Below are 19944 nucleotides of genomic sequence, written 5' to 3' on the forward strand. Positions count from 1 at the left end.
GTCTAGGTAGAGCTCAAATTAAACCAATTCGCCCCAAATACTTGTGAACAGGTCAGAAAAGATAAAGCTCAGATGAAGCAGGTAAAATTGATGTTTCAGCAGTCACATGCGATTATATCAGAGCATTATACAGGTGACAGTTTTGCTACTTAAGCTTATCTTCTTATTCAGTTTTTGTATTTTGGCACACAATTATTTATCTATAGATAGGCCTGGTGATTAATTCATCGCAAATGAACTGTGTTGCTGAATGTTGCTTCTTATTTTTCTACTGGTCCAAGTTTGTACATTGAATTCATCAGTTTGAGACTTGAATAACTTGCCAAAAAGTGCTAAGACAATAGGAGTTCCTTGCTTCAAGGTCTCTCTTCTCTCTTGGGCAACTTCTCTACACTCAATTATCTACTTCTCTTCTGTTATCCACAGTAGCTGAATAACTCCACTCTCACCTTGACAGTCCATGAGATTGGTAGTGATTTTTTCAAGGTAAGAGCAACATCTGAAAAATGTCACGGAAACAAAGGTCTGCAGAACTTGCATGCCAGTGAACAAGACTGCAACCAGACAACATGAACTGGGAAGATCAACTTCCCTTGGAGCCCTTGCTTCGTTGTGGTGCCAGAGGGAGCATTTGCAGAACCACCCAGACTTTTGCATGAGAGAATTAAACAAATGAAGACCACTCTGCTACGAACATTGTGAAGTCTGCCTTATTCCACCCTATTGCAGCCCTCACTACAGCCCTGGCTGTGAGAGGTTTCCAACCACTTTGCTCTTAAATGCACGCTGGAAAATGATTAATAACAAGGCAAAGGCTGAATTATGCTTTGTCCAGTAGAGAAAGAAAATCAATAACTCAGTAATAATTTCTGCAGTAGCAATACACGCCCCAACTCTTTTGCTGGGTTTGCTTGAAGGCATCCTATTCTCTTGCTGAAAGCAAAGGTCGCCATAAGCTGCAGAACAGCGTGGGAAAACCTGCCTCAGACTTGGCCTGCAGAGCTGATAGACTGATTTTTTTTCAACCCTGGGTTCTCTCTTCTCAAGAGAAATTTATTTATAGGAGGAATGACGTTTCCTGCTGCATTCTTATCGTGCTTGCAGCTTGGGATAAGAACATGGGAGCTTTGTCTTCTGCCATCTGTTTTCTGTGGCAGTAAATATCCATTTACAGATTTATCTCCGCTTGATCTGTTTTAAAGTCATGATATGAATGAGTGTTCATGGATATCCATTTGGCGCAGAAGTGTCATAGGTAAATACCAGTCCCAGCTCTCTGCCGGAGTAGATTTGCACAAATGTAATGGTCAGCGGAGTTCTGACCTGGGGCTCTGGGTGCATTTTTAATCATAGCTTACCTTTTTCAGAGGCAAAAGAAACAAAAAAATGATTGAGATTGAAGTCGTGCTGAGCTGCAAACATCCATTAACAGCACTGGGCATAGGGCTTTTGACTGACTATCGCTGACACCTGGAACTTAAAGCTAGGGTGCAGACTGCAAAGCCTGATTTAAAACAACTTTTCTAGCCATGCCATACCCATCTTGGTTTGTCACAGCACTTAGTGTATTCTGGAGATGGCCTTCCTTTTTGCACAGCGTCTGTACCATCCTTCGAGCCTTGGAGGCAGAAGAGTGGGCAGTCTTGTTCTTTCTTAATGCAAGAAAGCAGCGTGTTTTCTCTCAGCTTTCTAACTTGAAAAACAATGCCTTGTGTTTCTGGTGAGAAACATTCCCATGGCTGGAAAATAGCCAGTGAGGTCTTGAGAGAGGGAATAAGTATGTGCTCGTCTTTGCCAGTCCCTTGCAACAGCAGGCAGAGATCTCTGAATGGTACCAGGCATTTGTTAGGCATTAGCAGGGCTCCATTCATCTTCCTCTCACACACATCCGCAGCACATGGATGTAATAAAGATAGCTTGCAGGCATAAACGGTCTCACATTAATAATGCAAAGGGAGAAAGGACTACATATTTAACGGGCATGTTTACTGGTGGGGGAAGGAAAGTCAGAGATGGATGATCTGGTGGGGAAGGCTCTGTGTTAAGAGATAGCATGTGAGGGATGAGGTTTATGTCAACAGTTTGGGGTGTCCCCTTCTGACCATGGAGTCCTTGTCTATGCAGACTAAAAGAGAGCTATTTGGAGTTTAAGGAATAGTTAATTCAAGCAAACATAAGTGGTCAGGCAACCACTGCATCCTCTGCAATGATCCCTGGGGTGCTGGCCAGGATGGAGATGTCTCGTAGACATCCACATTGACTTAGGTGAGCCCAACCTATGTCTCAGTCCTGACACTAGCTTCTGCTGTGCTCCAAGGCACAAAACTTAATTTTCTCTTAGTTAACACGTTTAGTGGTATTTTGTTGAACTCTGAGCGTGGAAACATAGGTTCTGTGTAGCTTCAGGACCCCAAAAGCAGAGGATTGTTTCCTTCTAGCTCTACTTTTTGGGAGCTCAATGCCCTGCTTTAATGAAGCTTACTACAAACAACTTCAAGTGCCATTTGCCCAGTGGGGTCGCTCTGTGACAAGGCAGAGAGATTAAAGAACAGCGATTTAGAACACACAAAAAAAGAGATGGTTGCAAACATCACTGTACCAAATTCCCTATCATAACTCAAAGGAAGGCTTCAATAATTGCCTGACAAGAAGCCTAAACCATTCCAGTCTTAGGTCAGAGAGTGGGAAGGAGAGAAATAAACTGTGAATGTGAGTGAAAATAAAACAACACAAAACTCTCTGACAGCAGCTGGTCTCTGAACTGGGGCCATGTGCCTCTGCTCACCCACCCACTGTGCCCCTGCTTTTGCTGATAAGGTTCCAGCCAACTCAAAACCTCTGTGTATGGTATTAGACACAGTGCTGGTACCAACAGCACACTGTCCCTTCCCATTCATAAAACATAGTTAAGATAAGCAATGAGTTGATACACGTCAGTGCTTGCTGTGCTCTGCATGAGTTACGAGTTTTGCCCATGTTTTGGCACTTGTGATTAATATCCCTCACTTCCTATACCCACGCCCCATTTCTTGTCACTTGTGATTAATATCTCTCACTTCCTATACACAGATTCATGTACAATGTGGATTCCCCATTCCTGGAGGGTTTCAGGCCCAGGCTGGATGGGGCTCTGGGCAGCCTGATCTGGTGGGTGGCAACCAGCCCACAGCAGGGGTTGGAACTGGATGATCTTTAAGGTCTCTTCCAACCTAAGCTATTCTATGAGTGTGTGATTCTGTTATCTCCATATAGATGCATCCACACATCCATAAATGTATAAATTTGTGTGTTTCTCCCCCACAACGTGTGCATGCTGCATGCATGGCTGTTATACAAACCACAACCATGCCAGTGTGCAGTGTGCAGTCTGTTCTTGCCTCCCTTATAACTACCGACATTTTCCAGCACCTCCTCTATAGGTATTTCCATGGTTTCCTGTAATCCCATTACATTGGGATCTCCCAAAAGTAACCTGTGATTGTACTGCTCTCTTTCCAAACTCTCCATGAGAAAAGTAGTGCTCATGGTCAAGCCAGAGGATGTGGGCAGCTGTTGCTCAGGTGGGTCACTGTAGGCAACTCTCTCCATATTGAGTGTATTTCCTCTTTTCCACACTGTTATATGACTCTTCTCCAGGCTCACTGGTCTCAGATAGAACATCTGAGAATTACAGAATCCTGTATGCTTCAAGATGTTCAAGAAAACCAAGTCCAACCATCAACCTGACCTACAGAGTCCGAACACTAAACCATGTCCCATAATGCCTCATCCGCATGCCTCTTAAGAATCTCTGTGAATGGGGACTCCACCACCTCTTTGGACAGCCTATTTCAATGACTGACCACTCTCTCCATGAAGAAATTCTTCCTAAAGTCCAACCTGAACTTTGCCCTCACGCAACTTGAGTCTGTTCATGAGAGCATGCTCAGCCTCCAACATCTCTGTATTGGCCCTGATGCTGAAAGCCCTTCCAGGCAGCAAGGAAGGAGGCTCAAGGATGCTGGCCCTACAGCAGATGCTCCAGCTCCCTGTGCTTGCAAGCGCATCCTCAAAGTCAGCCAACACTGATCCGTTTCTGTTCATCTGGGACAGCAAAAGCAGTGCCTCTGTGGAGCAGCAAACCCTGGCCAATGTTAGTTACAGCAATTCTGGGTATGGGGAAACAAAAATAAAGCCCTGTTCCCAAGGCAGATTGAGCCTTCAGGCAGGACAGCCTGCCCTGACCCCTCGCAGAATCAACATCTTGAACTGCAAAGCCCAAATTTACCAGGAGGGACATTTCTGAATGTGCTCCGGAGCAACAAACAACAATCAAACAATAGAAGACCAAAGCTGTGTGAATAATCAATTATTTTCGGTTTGCTTGATGGACTGGAAAGGCAAAGAAAATATGTTTCTTGTTGACATAAAGTGATTCTGCTTTCCCTTCTGCAAGAGGAAGAATTAAAGAATGGCTTTGCATGTAACTGAAACAGCTTTTGACCTGCATTGAAATATTGAGATTTTTTTTTTTCAGATTCCTTTAAAAAAATCAAGACATCTTTGCAAATGAAATAAAAAGTGAAAGAGAATTTGCTTTGAAATACTCCAAACCATGTAATTTTTTTTGAACGATGCACCCAGCAAACTCAGAGCAAGCTCATAGGTGCCTTTGGCTGCCATAAAACTGCTTTTCAGCAAAACAGATGCCACGGTTGGATGTTTCCAACAGTTCTGCACAGAGCAGCTTGGAGTTGCTCTGGACGTGCAGAACTTCTGCCGTGCCACCAGATGTGGGCTAGAGGGTCAAACATCTCGTCCAGCCCATGGCACTCTGCCCACATCCCCAGTGCTCCTTCCTAGTGGCAGCATCACTTGGCCAAGCAGGTAGTGCCAGCCCCACTGTGTCACTGCCTGGCACCAGCTGGAGTAACACATCAGGCACTGTACAGCCCATCCTGTGCTGTGTCACCTCGTTGTATATCTCTGCTGGGACAGACCTGGGGGGTTTCTGCATCTGTGTTCACTTGCACAGAGCCCTTCTGCATCGCCCTGAGCTTTCTACTGGTGTTGTTTGACATTATCATTTGCTCCCCACTGGTTGTTACTGCCATACGCCATCACACTGTCTCCAGTACTGATTACTAGAAACAACCCTTTTCAGCAGCAATTACCTCCAAAGATCATCACGAAGCTTCTGACTAGTTTAATGACTGCATGCTATCATATCATTCCCGCTGGCACCAATTAATGCCCTAAATTACCACACAGCCTCTGACCAGTGCTGATTCCCATACATCCCCACACAGGTCCCACCAGCAGTAATTTCTGCATGCCGTGGCATAACCCCTATTAGTTCTGACTATTAGTAGTGCCGACGATTGCTAACACATGGCACCCTCATCATCCTCTGGGCATGCATTCAGTACAAAGAGATCATGGCTTACCCTCTCCACACTGCGTCTCCTCAGTGATCCATATGGTATTTTGAACAAAAGTCTTCGGGTCCTACCCGGAGTCACAGCTGTCTGTACTACCATAGTGCAGAGCTAACTCGTGTGTGTGTGTAAGAGAGACGGAGTTCACGGCACACACACAGGCTTCCTTTGAAATAACTTACAGGCTCATCGAGATTTCCCAAATATCAAATAGCTGAGTGGGTTTTCACATCAGACTGTATGAGTCAAGATGTGGTTTGTTTGAAAGAAAAGGGGGGGAGGAGAGGGAAAAAAAAAAAAAGGAAAGGAAAACCCAAGTCTCGTAACCTTAACAACATGCTTCAAGCAGCGTATCTTTAGCTTCCTTCTGTTTCTCGGTGTGGTTTGCTCAGCAGGATTGCTGTGCCACAGAGGTGGAAGAATTAAGCTTCTGGGGAGAATGTTCCAAAAATGTCAAGCTTGCTTCTTGTTGCTACAGATGGTAACCAGGTCAGTTGTCTCATCAAAGCTCTATCAGACTTATTATGCATTTTGTCATGTGACTGCAGACCCCTCTGGTTTGCTGTACAGTAGATCACATGTTCACCTTAAAAAGAATATCTGGTGTATCACCATCTGGTGCCGAGATTAATGTTAAATCCTACGTTCAGATATTCCTCTTTCTGAGAGGTTGGAAAGCACAGGCACAGAGCAGTTGGGCTTTAACAGAGCCTCTGGGCTGCTCAGTTAAACACAAACACTCAGGGGTTAAGGCTGCGTGCTGGGTATGGTACAGTGCAGCACATGTGTTAAGTGCAAAGAGCACACACTGCCACTCATTCCTCTCTGTACACATATATGTCAGTTAAACCTGTTTGGTGCTGTTTACAACTTGTATGTGTGGTTAAAGAAATAATTGCATTAGGGTTATCTGTAACTGGAGCTGTTTAGCTAGGAGACCAAATTCTGCTGAGCTGTGGAGCCAGTCCCTTCCTCTGTGTATTGTTCTCATTTTAATGCAAAACTAAAAATACTTTGTTTTGACTGAGGTCCAAAAGCGAGGATGAAGGTGTTGAGGACATGACATTAAAGCAACTGTTTAGAATAGAGAAGAGGAACTCTGTATCTGCTCAGCATATGCACATACATTAAAACCAGCCAAAAAAAAACCCCACCAGCTTGATGTGGGAAACTCTAAATATTAAAACAATCGGCCTTTGTTCATAATTAGTTCCATATGGCTCTTGCCAAAGAGAATGAGAGGGACAGGAAAAGATGGAAATATCTTAGGCATGACTGACTTATATAGATTCTTTATATGGAATAGGTGCAGAGTTACAGTCTTTGCTTCTTGCAGTTTTTAAATGAACATTAACCCCCCTACTATCTCACAGATTATTTAAGAATGAGGTACTTGACATTTCTCAGCTGGTCATGGGGAGCCCTCACTCATACCAGCAGAACCGCTGGAGATCTACTGGTAGCTTGGGGAACTCGTGCTCACACCAGACCCTTTCCCAGAAGCACTCATGTTCCTGCAAGCAGGGCTCCTGCAGGTTTGGTGAGGCATTGGCACAGGCTGCCAGGGAGGTGGGGGAGTCACCGTCCCTGGAGGTGTTCAAGAAAAGCACAGATGTACTGAGGGACATGGTTAGTGGGCATGGTGAGGATGGGATGATAGTTGGACTAGATGATCTTAGTGGTCTTTTCCAACCTTAATGATTATATCCTTCTATGATTCAACTCTTAGAAACACCAGCCTTATACGTAGATCTTTATCCACTAGAGGAGATAAAGATCCATAACACGAATCTCCGCCAGGGTCTGTGATACTGGGGACAAGAAGCAGGCAATCTCATAGGATCAGTATGAGGCAGCATATGGACACATTTTCTTCATGAGGGAGTCATTTGCACAATCTACATATTCTTTCTGTAGGTTTTTAGGTCTTGTAAATGAAATGAAAATATGCATATTGCTCAAGGCAGTTGAATAGTAACGCAAATATTCATCTTTGCAGGAAACTTCTGGTGCATTTGAGAAGTAGAAGAAATCTATCCATATGTATGACACTGGCGCCAACTCCAACAAGATCTCTGTGTAACGTACCATGGGCCTGACCTCTTCCTCACCTCCTGTACTGCACTCTAGGCAAAATCCTATGGGTGTCCTCCACATAAATACAGAATACTGGAGTCCTGGAACTACTGCAACACTTCCTCTTTCTTCTGTGTCTTTCCTCACTTCGCAGTTGACGTCAGTGTGGAAGCAGGAAGACAAACTACAGTCATCAGAAATGTGGAAGACACTTGGAAGCATGAGATTTGGTGTTATTTTTAAAGTTGTTCAAAGTACATTTGCAGGCAGGTATACAGGGTAGTCTATTATGATTAGATTGGTAGATTTCCTATAGGACAGGTAATGTAAAATTGTCTCTGAAGACAGTGTTTCATGGGGATGCAGCATAATTGGAAGGTAGCATTTTGGGGATTTTAGTCTTGACCATGTTCTCCTTAGAGCCACACAAATGGCACTCTCTGTGCTCCCTGTGGTCTCTACTGCTGTTAGAAATCAGTTATTTTTTCTGCCTGAGCTTTTCAGATCCAAGTGCCAAAGTGATGTGAAAGTGGTGCAATTGTATTTTTATGGTATGACTCTGAAGAGATGTGCTCCTTGCCCTGGAATGCAACATGAGGACATGGGGAAAAGGAAGACCTGGAGATGCTGCACAGGTGGCTGGGATAGTGTTGGATGACCAGCTGGGTAGAGGGATTCAAACCTCCATGTTGCACTGGGTCCCGAAAGAGATTCACACCCTAAGCTCCTTTTGGAATTTGCTTACAAGAGAAAGAGTTGATTCTAGATGAGAGGCTGGAAGTGAACTAGCACACATAGTGTGACCAAAAGGCTGGGAGCTGGGTATGACCTAAGGTACTAAATTATTTTCTATGCTAGCTGTTCCAAGAGAGGCAGTTTAGGTGTTTGTAGCAAATAGAGGCATGCCCAGCAGTGCTTCAATTCATCCAATACTGAATTTTCCTCTGCCAAAATCCCCCCTCTCTTCTTGTTGACTGCAGGGGCAGACTGAGATGACCAGACTCATTGCTGAGGCTCCATTCAGTTGTGCTTGTCTGTGGAGACAATCTCTGAACAGCGGAGTAGGAAATAAAAGCCAAATTATTGCGAGGAAACATCCTGGCCTTGTCACCACAGACCCTCAACAGAGGCATGCTATATTTACTAACTGCTGAAAGACAAAACTCTTTAAAGCAGTGGATGTTTTTCAGTACTAATTGCATGCTGCCAGGAACAGTGGTTTGTGGTAACAATGCATCAGAGGAAACTACGTTCCAATACATCACTATTTAGACTAGATTTTTTTTTCTCTTTCAATAAAAAGGAGAGAAAAATCATTTACTGATGCAAAGTGTGTCTTACGTTTGCAAAGTAAGAGTCAAGTTTCAGTGTCCGCCCAAGTAAAACTGGCAAATGGAAATCAGTGGCAGCAGTGGCACAGACTGAAGTGCATCATGCTGTATCTATCAGATCTATCAACTCAACACTGCTTTGTAAATCTGAAAAGTCATTCAGTACAGAAACACCCCCTTCAGAGCTGTACTCTGTGAAGACAGAAGTATGGCCACAGAATAAGAGAACATTGATAACTGTAGCTTCTGACAGTATTGTCTGTCCTGGATGATATCCATGGTTTCTATCCATAGCAAAGCCAAATTCCTCCCTAGAGTCCCTATAAGGAAACCACTTGTATCTGAGCTCTTTAGCAGCTCCTATTAATCTTGGTGGAATTTTTTCTCACTGTAAGAAATTCTCCTGAGCTGATATGTTGGGGCATGGCAGCGAATTGAAAGACAATGACAACAGGGCAATGCTTTGTGGTTTTCAGAGACTTTTTCATTGCACCCAGAGTCAAACTGTAAAGGAAATGGCCACTTTGAGGGTGAAAGATAAGCACTGCTCGTCATTGCAAACCCAGCTTGTCTTAAAATTAAAACAAAATACAGAACAACACAGTCTTATACATTGTTTCAGATAAAAATATCATGGTATATACACCACTCTAGTTTGGGAAGAAATGTGGAAAAACACAGACGGTGTGTTCCCTTCCTGTATCAGCTTTTTCCATCAGAGCTGGAAATAACCCAGAAGCCTGCTAAGGTGAGAGGGGCTGCTTGTGGTCCCCAGCCACAGAAAGTCATGGGTTTCCTCTGCGTGCAGCAAGGCTTCATCACAAACAGTGGACACAAAGCCCCTCACACCTCCGCATAGCCCTGGACAAGAAGTGCTGTGGCATGGCACATGCGGGTTCATGAACTCAAGACTCAGAGAAGTTCATCTCCAGTATGTATTACAGTCATAGAATCATTCAGGTTGGAAAAGACCTCTAAGGTCACCTTGTCCAACTGTCCACCTACCACCAATATTGCCCACTCACCATGTCCCTCAGTGGCACATCTACATCTTTCTTGAACAGCTCCAGCGAAGGTGACTCCACCACCTCCCTGGGCAGCCTGTGCCAATGCCTCACCACTCTTTCTGAGAAGTTTTTCATAATATCCAACCTGAACCTTCCCCAGTGCAGCTTAAGGACATTATCTCACTGTTACCCAGGAGCAGAGGCCAGCCCCTACATTGCCACAACCTCCTTTCAGGCAGTTGTAGAGAGTGATATGGTCTCCTCTGAGCCTTCTCTTCCCCAGACTGAACCATCCCAGTTCCCTCAGCCGCTCCCCATTAGACTTGTGCTCCAGACCCCTCACAGCCACAGCTTTGTTGTCCTTCTCCAAACATGCTCTAGGACATCCATGTCTTTCTTGTAGCAAGGCACCCAAAACAGCACAGTGCTTGAAGTGTGGTCTCACCAGTGCTGAGTACAGAGGGAATGGACGTGGTATGTCCATGGAGCCTCAGGAGCAATCACTTCTGGAAACTCACTGATTACGTGTCTTTGAGAAAACATTTTTGGCTGGCAGGTTGGAGAATGTTTTGACAAGTGTCAGAAAGCAGAACACGTCATCTCCAAACAGAGCACTGTGTTTAAACCTGCTTCAAAGAGGCTGAGGTGCGTACGGTTTTTAGCAAAAGTCAGAGCCTGGACGTGGACACTCCAGAAAATGTCTTCAGGAAAAGGGCAAAGCAATCTGCACCCGTCCTCTTCCCCTACTGCTTCAGGAGCTGCTGTCCCACCTCCTGCTCTCCTCCCCATGTCCTACACATGCTCCTTATTGGGGAAAATGATTCAGCCTCTGCATCCAGAAGGATGGGCTGCTGGCAAACGCTGGCCAGAAGAACAGCAGCAGAGGGCAAACAAGGCCTCAGCTCGATGGAAGGACATTTCCCCTGAGTTTTGGTGTGCCGGTAGGTCGACTCTTTTCCCACATAACTCAGAGAGAAAGTAATTAATCAGGGAGGGAACTTGCCTGACCCCACTGCCCTTGAGACACGCCCCTGTAAACATCACCAAGGGATTGGAGAGGCCACCTCTGACTTCCAGGGCTTACATAAACAAAAGAGGAGATATTTGGCAACAACACCACATTCCCACATCTTGCATGTGTAGCAGAGGCTGAATGAGATGTGTAGGACAGCAGCCATGCATTCAGCTGGGATATGACTCTGTAATATTTCTGTGAGGGGTCTGAGATCTTGCAAATCCTGGTGACTAGAAGGGAACAGGCGTATACTCAGTGCATTCTCAGTACTAAGTTCTAAAATGTTAGCGAGCTATTCTTGTGTAGTACTCAGTACTGCCAATTTGCTTCAGTTCCTGAAGAAATTAGGGTTTGCTCAGAACAGCATGGAAGGTACTCAGCCTTGAGCTAATGTAAGCCTTAAACAGGATACGTGACATCTGGACTATGTCAAACACAGTGAAGATAAATGCTTCTTCGTGCTGCGTAATTTTCTCTCTTTTCAAACTTTATCTTTGTTATACTGTTTTGATTAATCTTAATATATTGCAGGAAAGTGGATGCAAAGAAAGGAGAGAGAGTTATGGTGCCCTAAGTCCAGAAAGCCACATAGGTAGCAGAGAGGCCATCACATCCCTAAAGAAAGGAGGGAAATAGAAGACTCCTGAGAGGCATTTGGAGGTTTTTAAGCCTTGTCAGAACTGGTAAGCAGCCTCTCAGCCAAATTTTTTTTTGTAGCTGAGATCTCGCGGGTATGGAATATAGATGATTTTTCTCTAAGTGAGGACAAAACTATGTTTGCAGAAAACTGAAGGAGGAACTGCTAACCCCAGCAAAACACAGGAAGAATTTATTACATTCTGATCTGGGTAGATTCATGTGAATAGGTGAAGAAATGTGAAAAGTTTGTCTGGCTTTCTGGATCTTCTGCCTTGGGGTCTCTCTGTAATACTTATCGGCTTGTATTTTTTTGCTTCAGCTCTCCTCTGCCTACCAAGTTGTATCAGCACCCTACCTCAGCTGTAATGAACATCTGGAGTGGCATTTGCCTCCTCTAACTTTGGCCGCCTTCACGTGAGCTTGTCATCTGCACTTCTTTTGTCATCAATGAAGAGAAATGGGGACCTGCAAGGTTTGAGGCACCAAGCTTACTGTAGCTGCCTACATGAGTGGGGGTGGATGATATCTAAAAGTGTTGATGTATCCTCACTGGCTGTAAAATAGGCTTGATAAATGGCCACTCTTGGTCCATCTCTCCCAGCTATTAGAAGTAGTGCTGTATTTATTTACTGTGCCCTTACTATCATCCTTTTTGGCATTCCCACAATCCCAGCTCTTCATTCTCTATTTCTACATTTTTCGGTGTAAGCAAGGAAGCCTGGACTTCTCCACTAAGCTCTTCTGTTCCAGAAAGACTTTCTGAGGGTCAACACCGTGACCTGATTCACATGAGAGAGATTAGGAGTTATCTGTAATTGAGTGCACTGTGCACAGAGCTGCAGCACAACACTATGGCTGTTCTGCTCCAGAACTCTTCATGGCAGCTGTGCACTCAGGTCCCTCCACTGGGTTCAAAAAATTTCTCTACAAATCCGTAAAATAGCATATGAATCCAAAGGCAACACTTCTGGGTCAGGAAACCCCTAAGTGCAGATATCTGGTAGTTGGAAGATAGTATTTGCCCTGTTATTCCATTCTTCTGTAGGCACCTGATGTTGGCTGCTGCCCAACACAATGCTGGATTGGTGATTCACTGGAAAGACCTGTTATGATCATTTTTATGTTCTCATTTTCAGAAGCATCTCTCTAAACAAGACCTCAGGAATAGTTACCTAGTGGGATCTCTTTCATGTCACAATACTGCTGAGAATCCTCAACTGTGACTGTAGGTTAGGGTACCTGATTCTACTTCTACTCACTCTACTGGCAATATTCAGGCTTCCTAACTCCTGCAAGCCATATGCTGAGAGGATTCTGCTTTTGCTAGAGAGAAATGCCTATTATGCTACAGAGGGCGAGTTTAGCACTCACAGGTTCTCATTATTCATGATTTGTGACTGTTCCAAGTACAAACTTGCTTCTTGCTCTTTGATTAGCAAGGTCTAGCAGCCTCACAAAGTCGCACAGTTTATTGCTGCTACAGAGGTTAATGGATCACTTTACATGTTGATAATGTCTTATTAATGCATTGGTTATTAAAATGAATGTAGGCCAGACACCAGGACTCGGTAGTAACTTCAAGCATGTTTTTTTGATTACAGCAAGGATGAAAAATGCAGTATACAGAGTGCACTTAGTGGTTGAAACAAATTCATCACAACCATTTATTACACACAACCATCTTTTTACACCCTGCAAATTACCTTTCTTTTCCCCACATTGCCCATATTGACCATGAGAATGGCTACTGTTTAAAAATCAGTACTGATGGTGTGAGAAAATAACAAGGTTATTGGTGTGACTGCTACAAGAATAAACCAAGAATAGCATCAATCTATGCCAGAGTGTTCCAGGAGTAGATGAAAAGGCACACTTCACCCTTGCCAGTGGAGATCTCTATTCTAGACATGGATAGTCTGGATTATTCAGCTGCTGTGTTGAAGCATTATAGTCAGAATGGAATAAATCACCATGCTGGAATTACAAAAGTCAGATTTCTACTTTTTCTTATGTGGGATGGTGCTGCTCAATTTTCTTCATATCATTTTTGTCTCTGTTTCCCTATTTGCAAAATGATGAAGAAAAGAGTTATATCTTATTGCAGCAGCTTTTGTTGCCACTTCTCCTATTTTTACTGAAAATCAGGTTACTTAGATGTTCCTCCCTTGGCAGTTCAGCTTCAGGGGCTGCAATACATGGGCATCACTTCAAATCCTTATGGGAACAAGGTGGCCTTGTCTGCCTCAGAGTGCCAAGGCCATTGTGAACCCATTCACAGAGCCCTGCCCCCTCGTGCCACTGTCTGGTCAAGAGAGCTGACCCTTATTTTGAAGTCTTCAAGGTTAGAGTTTGATACCTGCTCCTTCAAAGACTCATCTTCAGACTGGTCTGGACACAAGAGTTTTAGTCAGACCTTATTTCCTGTTCATAGCTAGCTGCCGGAAGAATGAGCCAAAGTATGTGCAGCATCCCAGGTATTTTCCTCTGACTTTCTCTGACTAAGTTATGATATTACAAACAGAGATTAAGTTTCATGTCCTTGTTATTTTGCTGCTAACTCTGCCAGGACTTGGCAATGTGGGAAGGGAGAAGAGCAGCTGTTTCTAAGGGTGATGTTGGAGGATTCTAAGGCTGGAGCATCACTAATCTGTTGTTTTCTTTCAGCTTTGACTGCTATGTCCACCCAAAGCAAAATAACCACAGCCCTACCGCATGTAAGGAAGTCCTCATGAATGTCACTTTCACCAGATAGGCTCCTGCATATTTAAGCGCATGTATGTATTTATAAATATATGCATTTGTTGGGGGGCTATAAGAAAGAAGGGAACAAACTCTCTAGAAGGGTCTGTTGTGATAGGGTAAGGGGAAATGGTTTCAAACTAAACGAGGAGGTTTAGATTGGGTATAAGAATATTTTTTTTTACAATAAGGGTAGTGAAGTACTGGAACAGGTTGCCCAGAGATGTGGTGGCTGTGCTGTTCCTGGAGGCATTCAATGTCAGGCTGCAATGGGCTCTGAGCACCCTGATCTAGCTGTAGGTTCACTGCATACCCAAAGGTTCTGCTGGGTCTGTCCCCACATGGCCTCCCTGCTTTGGCCCCATCTCCCTGACTGGGTTTGCAGCCAAGTCACACCTCATCCAGCAGCTTGGTGGCAGCCCACTGGTGATGACAGCTAATTAAGAAATGTCATGTCAGAGGCTTCCCTTTTATCTTGTCTCATAGAGACCAGAAAAGCTTTCCAACACTTTTTGATAAAGGGAGAAAGGAAGCATTAGTGCAGCAACAGCAGCTTTTCTGATAGCAAGCTGACAATGTGGCGAGTACAGGATGTCCTGGAAGGAAGTGGCAGCTCATGCCATGGGGATGCAAATCTTTACACAAACACACACACACACACACATAGGGCTGAATTCACTCCAGATGAGTTCTTGCAGGACCAAGTAACTAAAATTCTTGTCTGGAGGAAAACTGGCCAAACCCTACTGTGTTTCTTCAGTCGATATTCCTGCCAAAGACAAATGGCATAAAGGTGGGTTAGCCTAAGCTGAGCAAGGGTTTTTTCTTTAGAAACAAGTGGTTGCATCTCCTTTGTTGTCTACTGTAGCCTTTCTCTCTTCACTCTGATACAGTGGGCTTGCTGGCTTGTTACAAAATGTTAAAGCAGGCTCTGTCAGGGTCCTCTGTTCTGAGAATAGGTTACTGCACCTGCAGTCCAACATCCATTAAAACTAGGTTTCATCAAAGGAAAAAAGGAGACAAGACAAGGCTCCACAGACCACAGATTCTCACTTTTATAAGTAATTGCTTGGTTTGGAGCAATGGAAGGCATCAGAGACTTGGAAGAGGAACATTACAGTGATAGATCACTCATTCAGCAAGAAACCTGACATGGATGAAGATGCATGGGGTGGAGCAACCTCTGAGATCATTCCCAGGAAGGTCCTGTCACCTGGCTGCCTACCTGCCTGCAGCCTGTTCAGCCCTGCTGGTCTGGCCCCATGCTCCTAACCCAAATATCAGTCTTGCTGGTAATGGCAAAATGCTTGGAAATCAGTTAACAACCTTCGACAAACCTGGTGACTAGAATGATCTATGACAGACAGAGCTTTATGTTTTGCCCTTCCTTCGTACTGAGTTGTAGATATTATTTTTAGCATCATTCAGTGGGCAGGTGGTTTAAGATCAAACATAGCCACAAGGCAAGGCAATGTAATGTATGAGTAAAGCCTGAAAATCATGCCTGGCAGAATAATTCTCCATTTGGAATACTAGGTCTCACTTCTCCAGAATTCCTTCTGCTTTAGTTCTTAGGTAGTAGATAGCTTTTAGGACAATCCAGCCAGTGGAAAACTTGGTTGCTCATCAGGGAGCAGTTATTTTCTTGATTTGAATGTAGGCTGGATTAGATTCACAGCCCAGATAGTGAGCTGTGAAGCCCAGATGGGCTATCACTGCTGAATGTTAAGGCATCAGTCTCTACAGAGGAAGAAGAGGGATGAGGAAGCACAGAGCCCACACTGCTGCTCTGTGTCCCTGCACAATGCTGTACAGTCACCCAGCTCTTCCAGAGCCAGCTGGAGGTCTGACACAGCATGGCACTGCATGACACATGGCACAGACATGTCCCTTCATAGCTGTTTTAGCCGTGACTCTGAAGTCCCAGCTGGGGAAGTTTCATTGGGTTTCTGGAATTACGCATTTGAGAGACTAGCTCAAAACAACCTGAGAAAACAGTCATTAATTTCATGGACTGAGGCCACTTGCAGCTGTGAAGAATTTTGGACGTTCAGCATCTAAAGGGGGGCTACAGCAAAGAAGGGGACAGGCTCTTCAGCAGGATAGGACAAAGGGAAATGGTTTCAAACTAAAAGATGGGAGATTGAGATTGGATATAAGGAAAAAGTTTTTTACCATAAGAGTACTGAAGCACTGGCACAGGTTGCCCTGAGAAGTGATGGATGCCCCGTCCCTGGATGGGGGCTCTGAGCACCTGATCTAGCTGCGGGCATCCTTGTTCATTGCAGGGGAGTTGGACTAGATGATCTATAAAAGTCCCCTTCAAACAATCCTCTGTACCTTCATTACAAGAAAAAACAAAACAAAACAAAAAATCCCCACCAGAAGAAAGGCTCTTGGATGGAAGTAAGACATGGACATAAGGATGGACAAAGACTAGACATAGTTCCAAAACTGTGTGCATGATGGGACTTAAAAAAACAGAGAAGGAATGATTCCCTATGACTTCCTTGGTGGCTCCCAGCAGAGCAGGAGGCTTTTCCTGCCCTTCAAACACAACCATATGCATGTAGGAATGCAGCTTTGGCTCACATTGGCCTCAGACAACTCAGACATCCCTGAGTTCCTAAATCCTGGCAGTCTCTCGGATACTGAGAGCGATACTGGAGTGATACTGGAGCGATAAAATCCCTTTAATCACCCACTGTTTAATGGCACCTGCCCCAAGGAGGTTGGGGCTCTCAGTCTCCTCAGCTTCAAGCACTCAGCTTGACAAAGTGATGCCAAGATACAAATAGCACAGGAGGCCTCATGGTGCCAAGCTTATTCTGCAAGCAACTGCAATAGCCCAAAGAAAGACCTGTCCTTTTCCCATGCAGAATAACTTTCACAGTGTGCCACTGTCGTGAGGTGCAGACATTGTGCCTTTGCTTGCCACGGGGGTTTACAACCTAGTTTTTCTGTAAACAAGGGTTTAGACCAGGTTTTTTCTCTAGGATACATGGTACCAATAGCTGGGGAAAGCAGTTGAACCCACAAAGGTAATAGGCTTTAGATTTATTCACATCTGACTGCCCTGAGAGCACTTTAGTATTTCATCCCCAACAAAGAGGCTTCGACAGGATAACCCCCAGGTATTTCCTCTACCCCCATCTCAGCAGCCTGTGAGAAAGGGGATAGGGCACCCCCCAAAGGGTTGTGCATGGATGGCAGCACACAGCAGCTTGGATCCCTTTCTCCCCCAGCACAGATGGGCATCTTAGTAACAGCGTCACAGGCTGCAAAGCTGGCAAGTTCTCCCGCTCTTTGCTTTTGCAGTTGATGCCTGAGATTCCTCATCAGTAGACCTTGAAATCTGAAGCATTTCATTTAGAGGATGACTAAATGAGCTCTTCTGAAATTTCAGAATTTTATTTTTTAATAACTTGAATTCACAAAACGTATAGATTACCTTGGCATGCCCTTTTTTGAAAGAGATAAATTGCCTGAGAAGCCCCCCGTCATTGTCTTTCCCCCACGAAACCCCCAGCACTTCCAAAACATAGCTGTCTCTGGCTATGGCAAAGAGCACCAAGCTGTGTTTGAAAAATCAGGAGCCTGTTTTGAAATGTTTCAAAAATTTTAAGGAACGTTAATGATTTCAAAGAAGCAATTCTAGATTAGCAGTACTCTAAAGTGTGTGACATAGCCAGGAGGAACAACCTTTGTGTGTGGAAAACGCTTATGGTTGTTCTTTCATCTCTAACCAACCCAAAACTTGAATTACTAGAAGATCGTAACCTCACAGCTATCAAAATCCCCAAGCCAAAGACACTCGATGCTGAGCAATTACACAGCTTAACAGTTCTGTCAGTGCACTCCTTTTACTACTCAAACTGTTCTGACCCAAACTCTCTCCCTTTGCATGTGCTTCATCAACACTGTGGATGATATACAAAACCAGTGCAAAGTGTGTCCTGCCCTGAAGTCATGCTGTTCCAGTTTACATGTTGCCACTTGCAGTAGAGGCTTTGCTGTACCACAAAGTTGCTAGCACTGAATAACCCCTTAATCAGGAGATGTGAACGAATTAAGCCAATGCAACCCTAGCATACACCATTAACTTTGTATACTGCCTTCTGGATTGCTAGCATCCTGCTTTAAATAGGAAATTGTAGCTTACTTACGAACACATCCATTAGTAGGTGCTCCAGCGTCACTTCAATATCCTCTAATTTAGCTGCTAAAGTCATTGTGAAGTCAGAGACGAGCCCTCAGGAGTCTCAATCCACGCTGTCTGTGGCCAAAGCTAATTCTTAAGCTGTAGCAAATGAGTTTCACACAGATAAAGAAAACCCGAGCAATCAAAACACAGCATCTGAGTGCAGATGATGTCTGGACTCGGTGCCGGCTGTCAGTCCTGCTTGCGGGACTGAGGATTATTCCATGTGTGCAAAATGGAAGCAGAAGCTGCAGTGTGTGTGCTGCTTCCCTTTCAGAGCTTCACAGTCAGAAACATGGAGTTATATCTGGGAAACCACAACAGAGGGAGGGAGAGACACACAGAGGGAGAGAGAGGGGAGGAATGGAATAAACCGCTTTTGACGATGACTGATATTTATAGGACTACTTGTTTTTTGACTCCAGTCCATTTCTCTGTTCATTTCTGACCTTTCACAAATGGCTCAGCACACTGGAGCGTATTGTAGAGCGGGGGCAGCAGGTCCCGCAGAAGTTGGCTGTGACCAGCACTGGGCCAATTCACACAAGCGCACCATCAATAGCTCTTTGTCAGGGCATATCAGGCTCTGCTCTGTAGCAAGTGACAGGGGAGAGCACAGACGTGTAAAAAAACAGGGAAACAAAAGTTGTTTGGATGCTAATTTTTTCTTAAGGGTATTAATAGATTCCCTTACCCGCTCCCCAAGGCGTCAGCTACAGTAAGTGCTGGAGTGACTGCTGGGGTTGTGTACAAAGGGGAATAACCTCACATAAGCCTATAGGGTTGGACCCTGCAAACTCCCAGGCACCCCTCTGAGATGTCCTCGCACTGCTAAGCCCCTCAGCTCTGCAGCATCCCCATACAGGATGCCAAGCTCTTCTCAGGGCAAGATCCTTCCTTTCATATATTTATGAAAAGTTTAAAGCCTGATCCTAAGTATTTGGTCTTCCTGCACACATCTGCTCCTACTTAAGTCAATGGAGGAAAGGTGACATTGCTGGTCACTGAGCATTTCTTGGCTGCAGCTCTCATTGTACTTTGTGTAGCAGTAAGGTATGAATGGATCCGGATCCCATCGAAGCTAAATCCAGTGGGAATACTTCAATGATTTTCATTAATGGTGGCTTGTAACCAAATAGAACAGAAACTGAGGCAAAAAAAGGACAAATACTGGAAGACTTGGTACGGTAAGAAACAGTGCTAAAGTCTCCTAGGATCCTAGACAGGGCCTGTTTCACCAAACTGCCTTCCATGGTATCCACATTACTCTGCCAAAATCTTTTATATTTGTTTAATAAGTACTCGCAGTATGAAATCTCGGAGTGAAATTGTGCATGTGATGTATTCCAGACACCAGGAAAAAATCCAAACAACCCACAGAAGGCTGCCCTACAGGTTTCAGAAACTGAAGATCAGTATTATTTATAAAGGTGTTAGATGGATGGAGTTGATGGAGCTTAGAGGGACCACAAGTCATAAATTCCAACTAAATGTCCTTAGGGTTATAGCTGAAATCACA

At 44.4% G+C, this 19944-nt stretch overlaps 1 protein-coding gene across 1 annotated transcript in view; it reads right to left on the reverse strand.

Moving 5' to 3' along the window:
* Positions 1 to 18715, reverse strand: part of FRMD4A (FERM domain containing 4A) — a 207750-nt gene extending 189035 nt beyond the window's left edge. The window contains exon 1 of the mRNA XM_021384406.1: positions 18391 to 18715. Coding sequence (XP_021240081.1) covers positions 18391 to 18456 — 66 coding nt within the window. The 5' untranslated portion in view covers positions 18457 to 18715. The remainder of the gene's footprint in view (positions 1 to 18390) is intronic.

The sequence above is a fragment of the Numida meleagris genome, chromosome 1 (assembly GCF_002078875.1).
Source record: "Numida meleagris isolate 19003 breed g44 Domestic line chromosome 1, NumMel1.0, whole genome shotgun sequence".
NCBI classification, from domain to species: Eukaryota; Metazoa; Chordata; class Aves; order Galliformes; family Numididae; genus Numida; species Numida meleagris.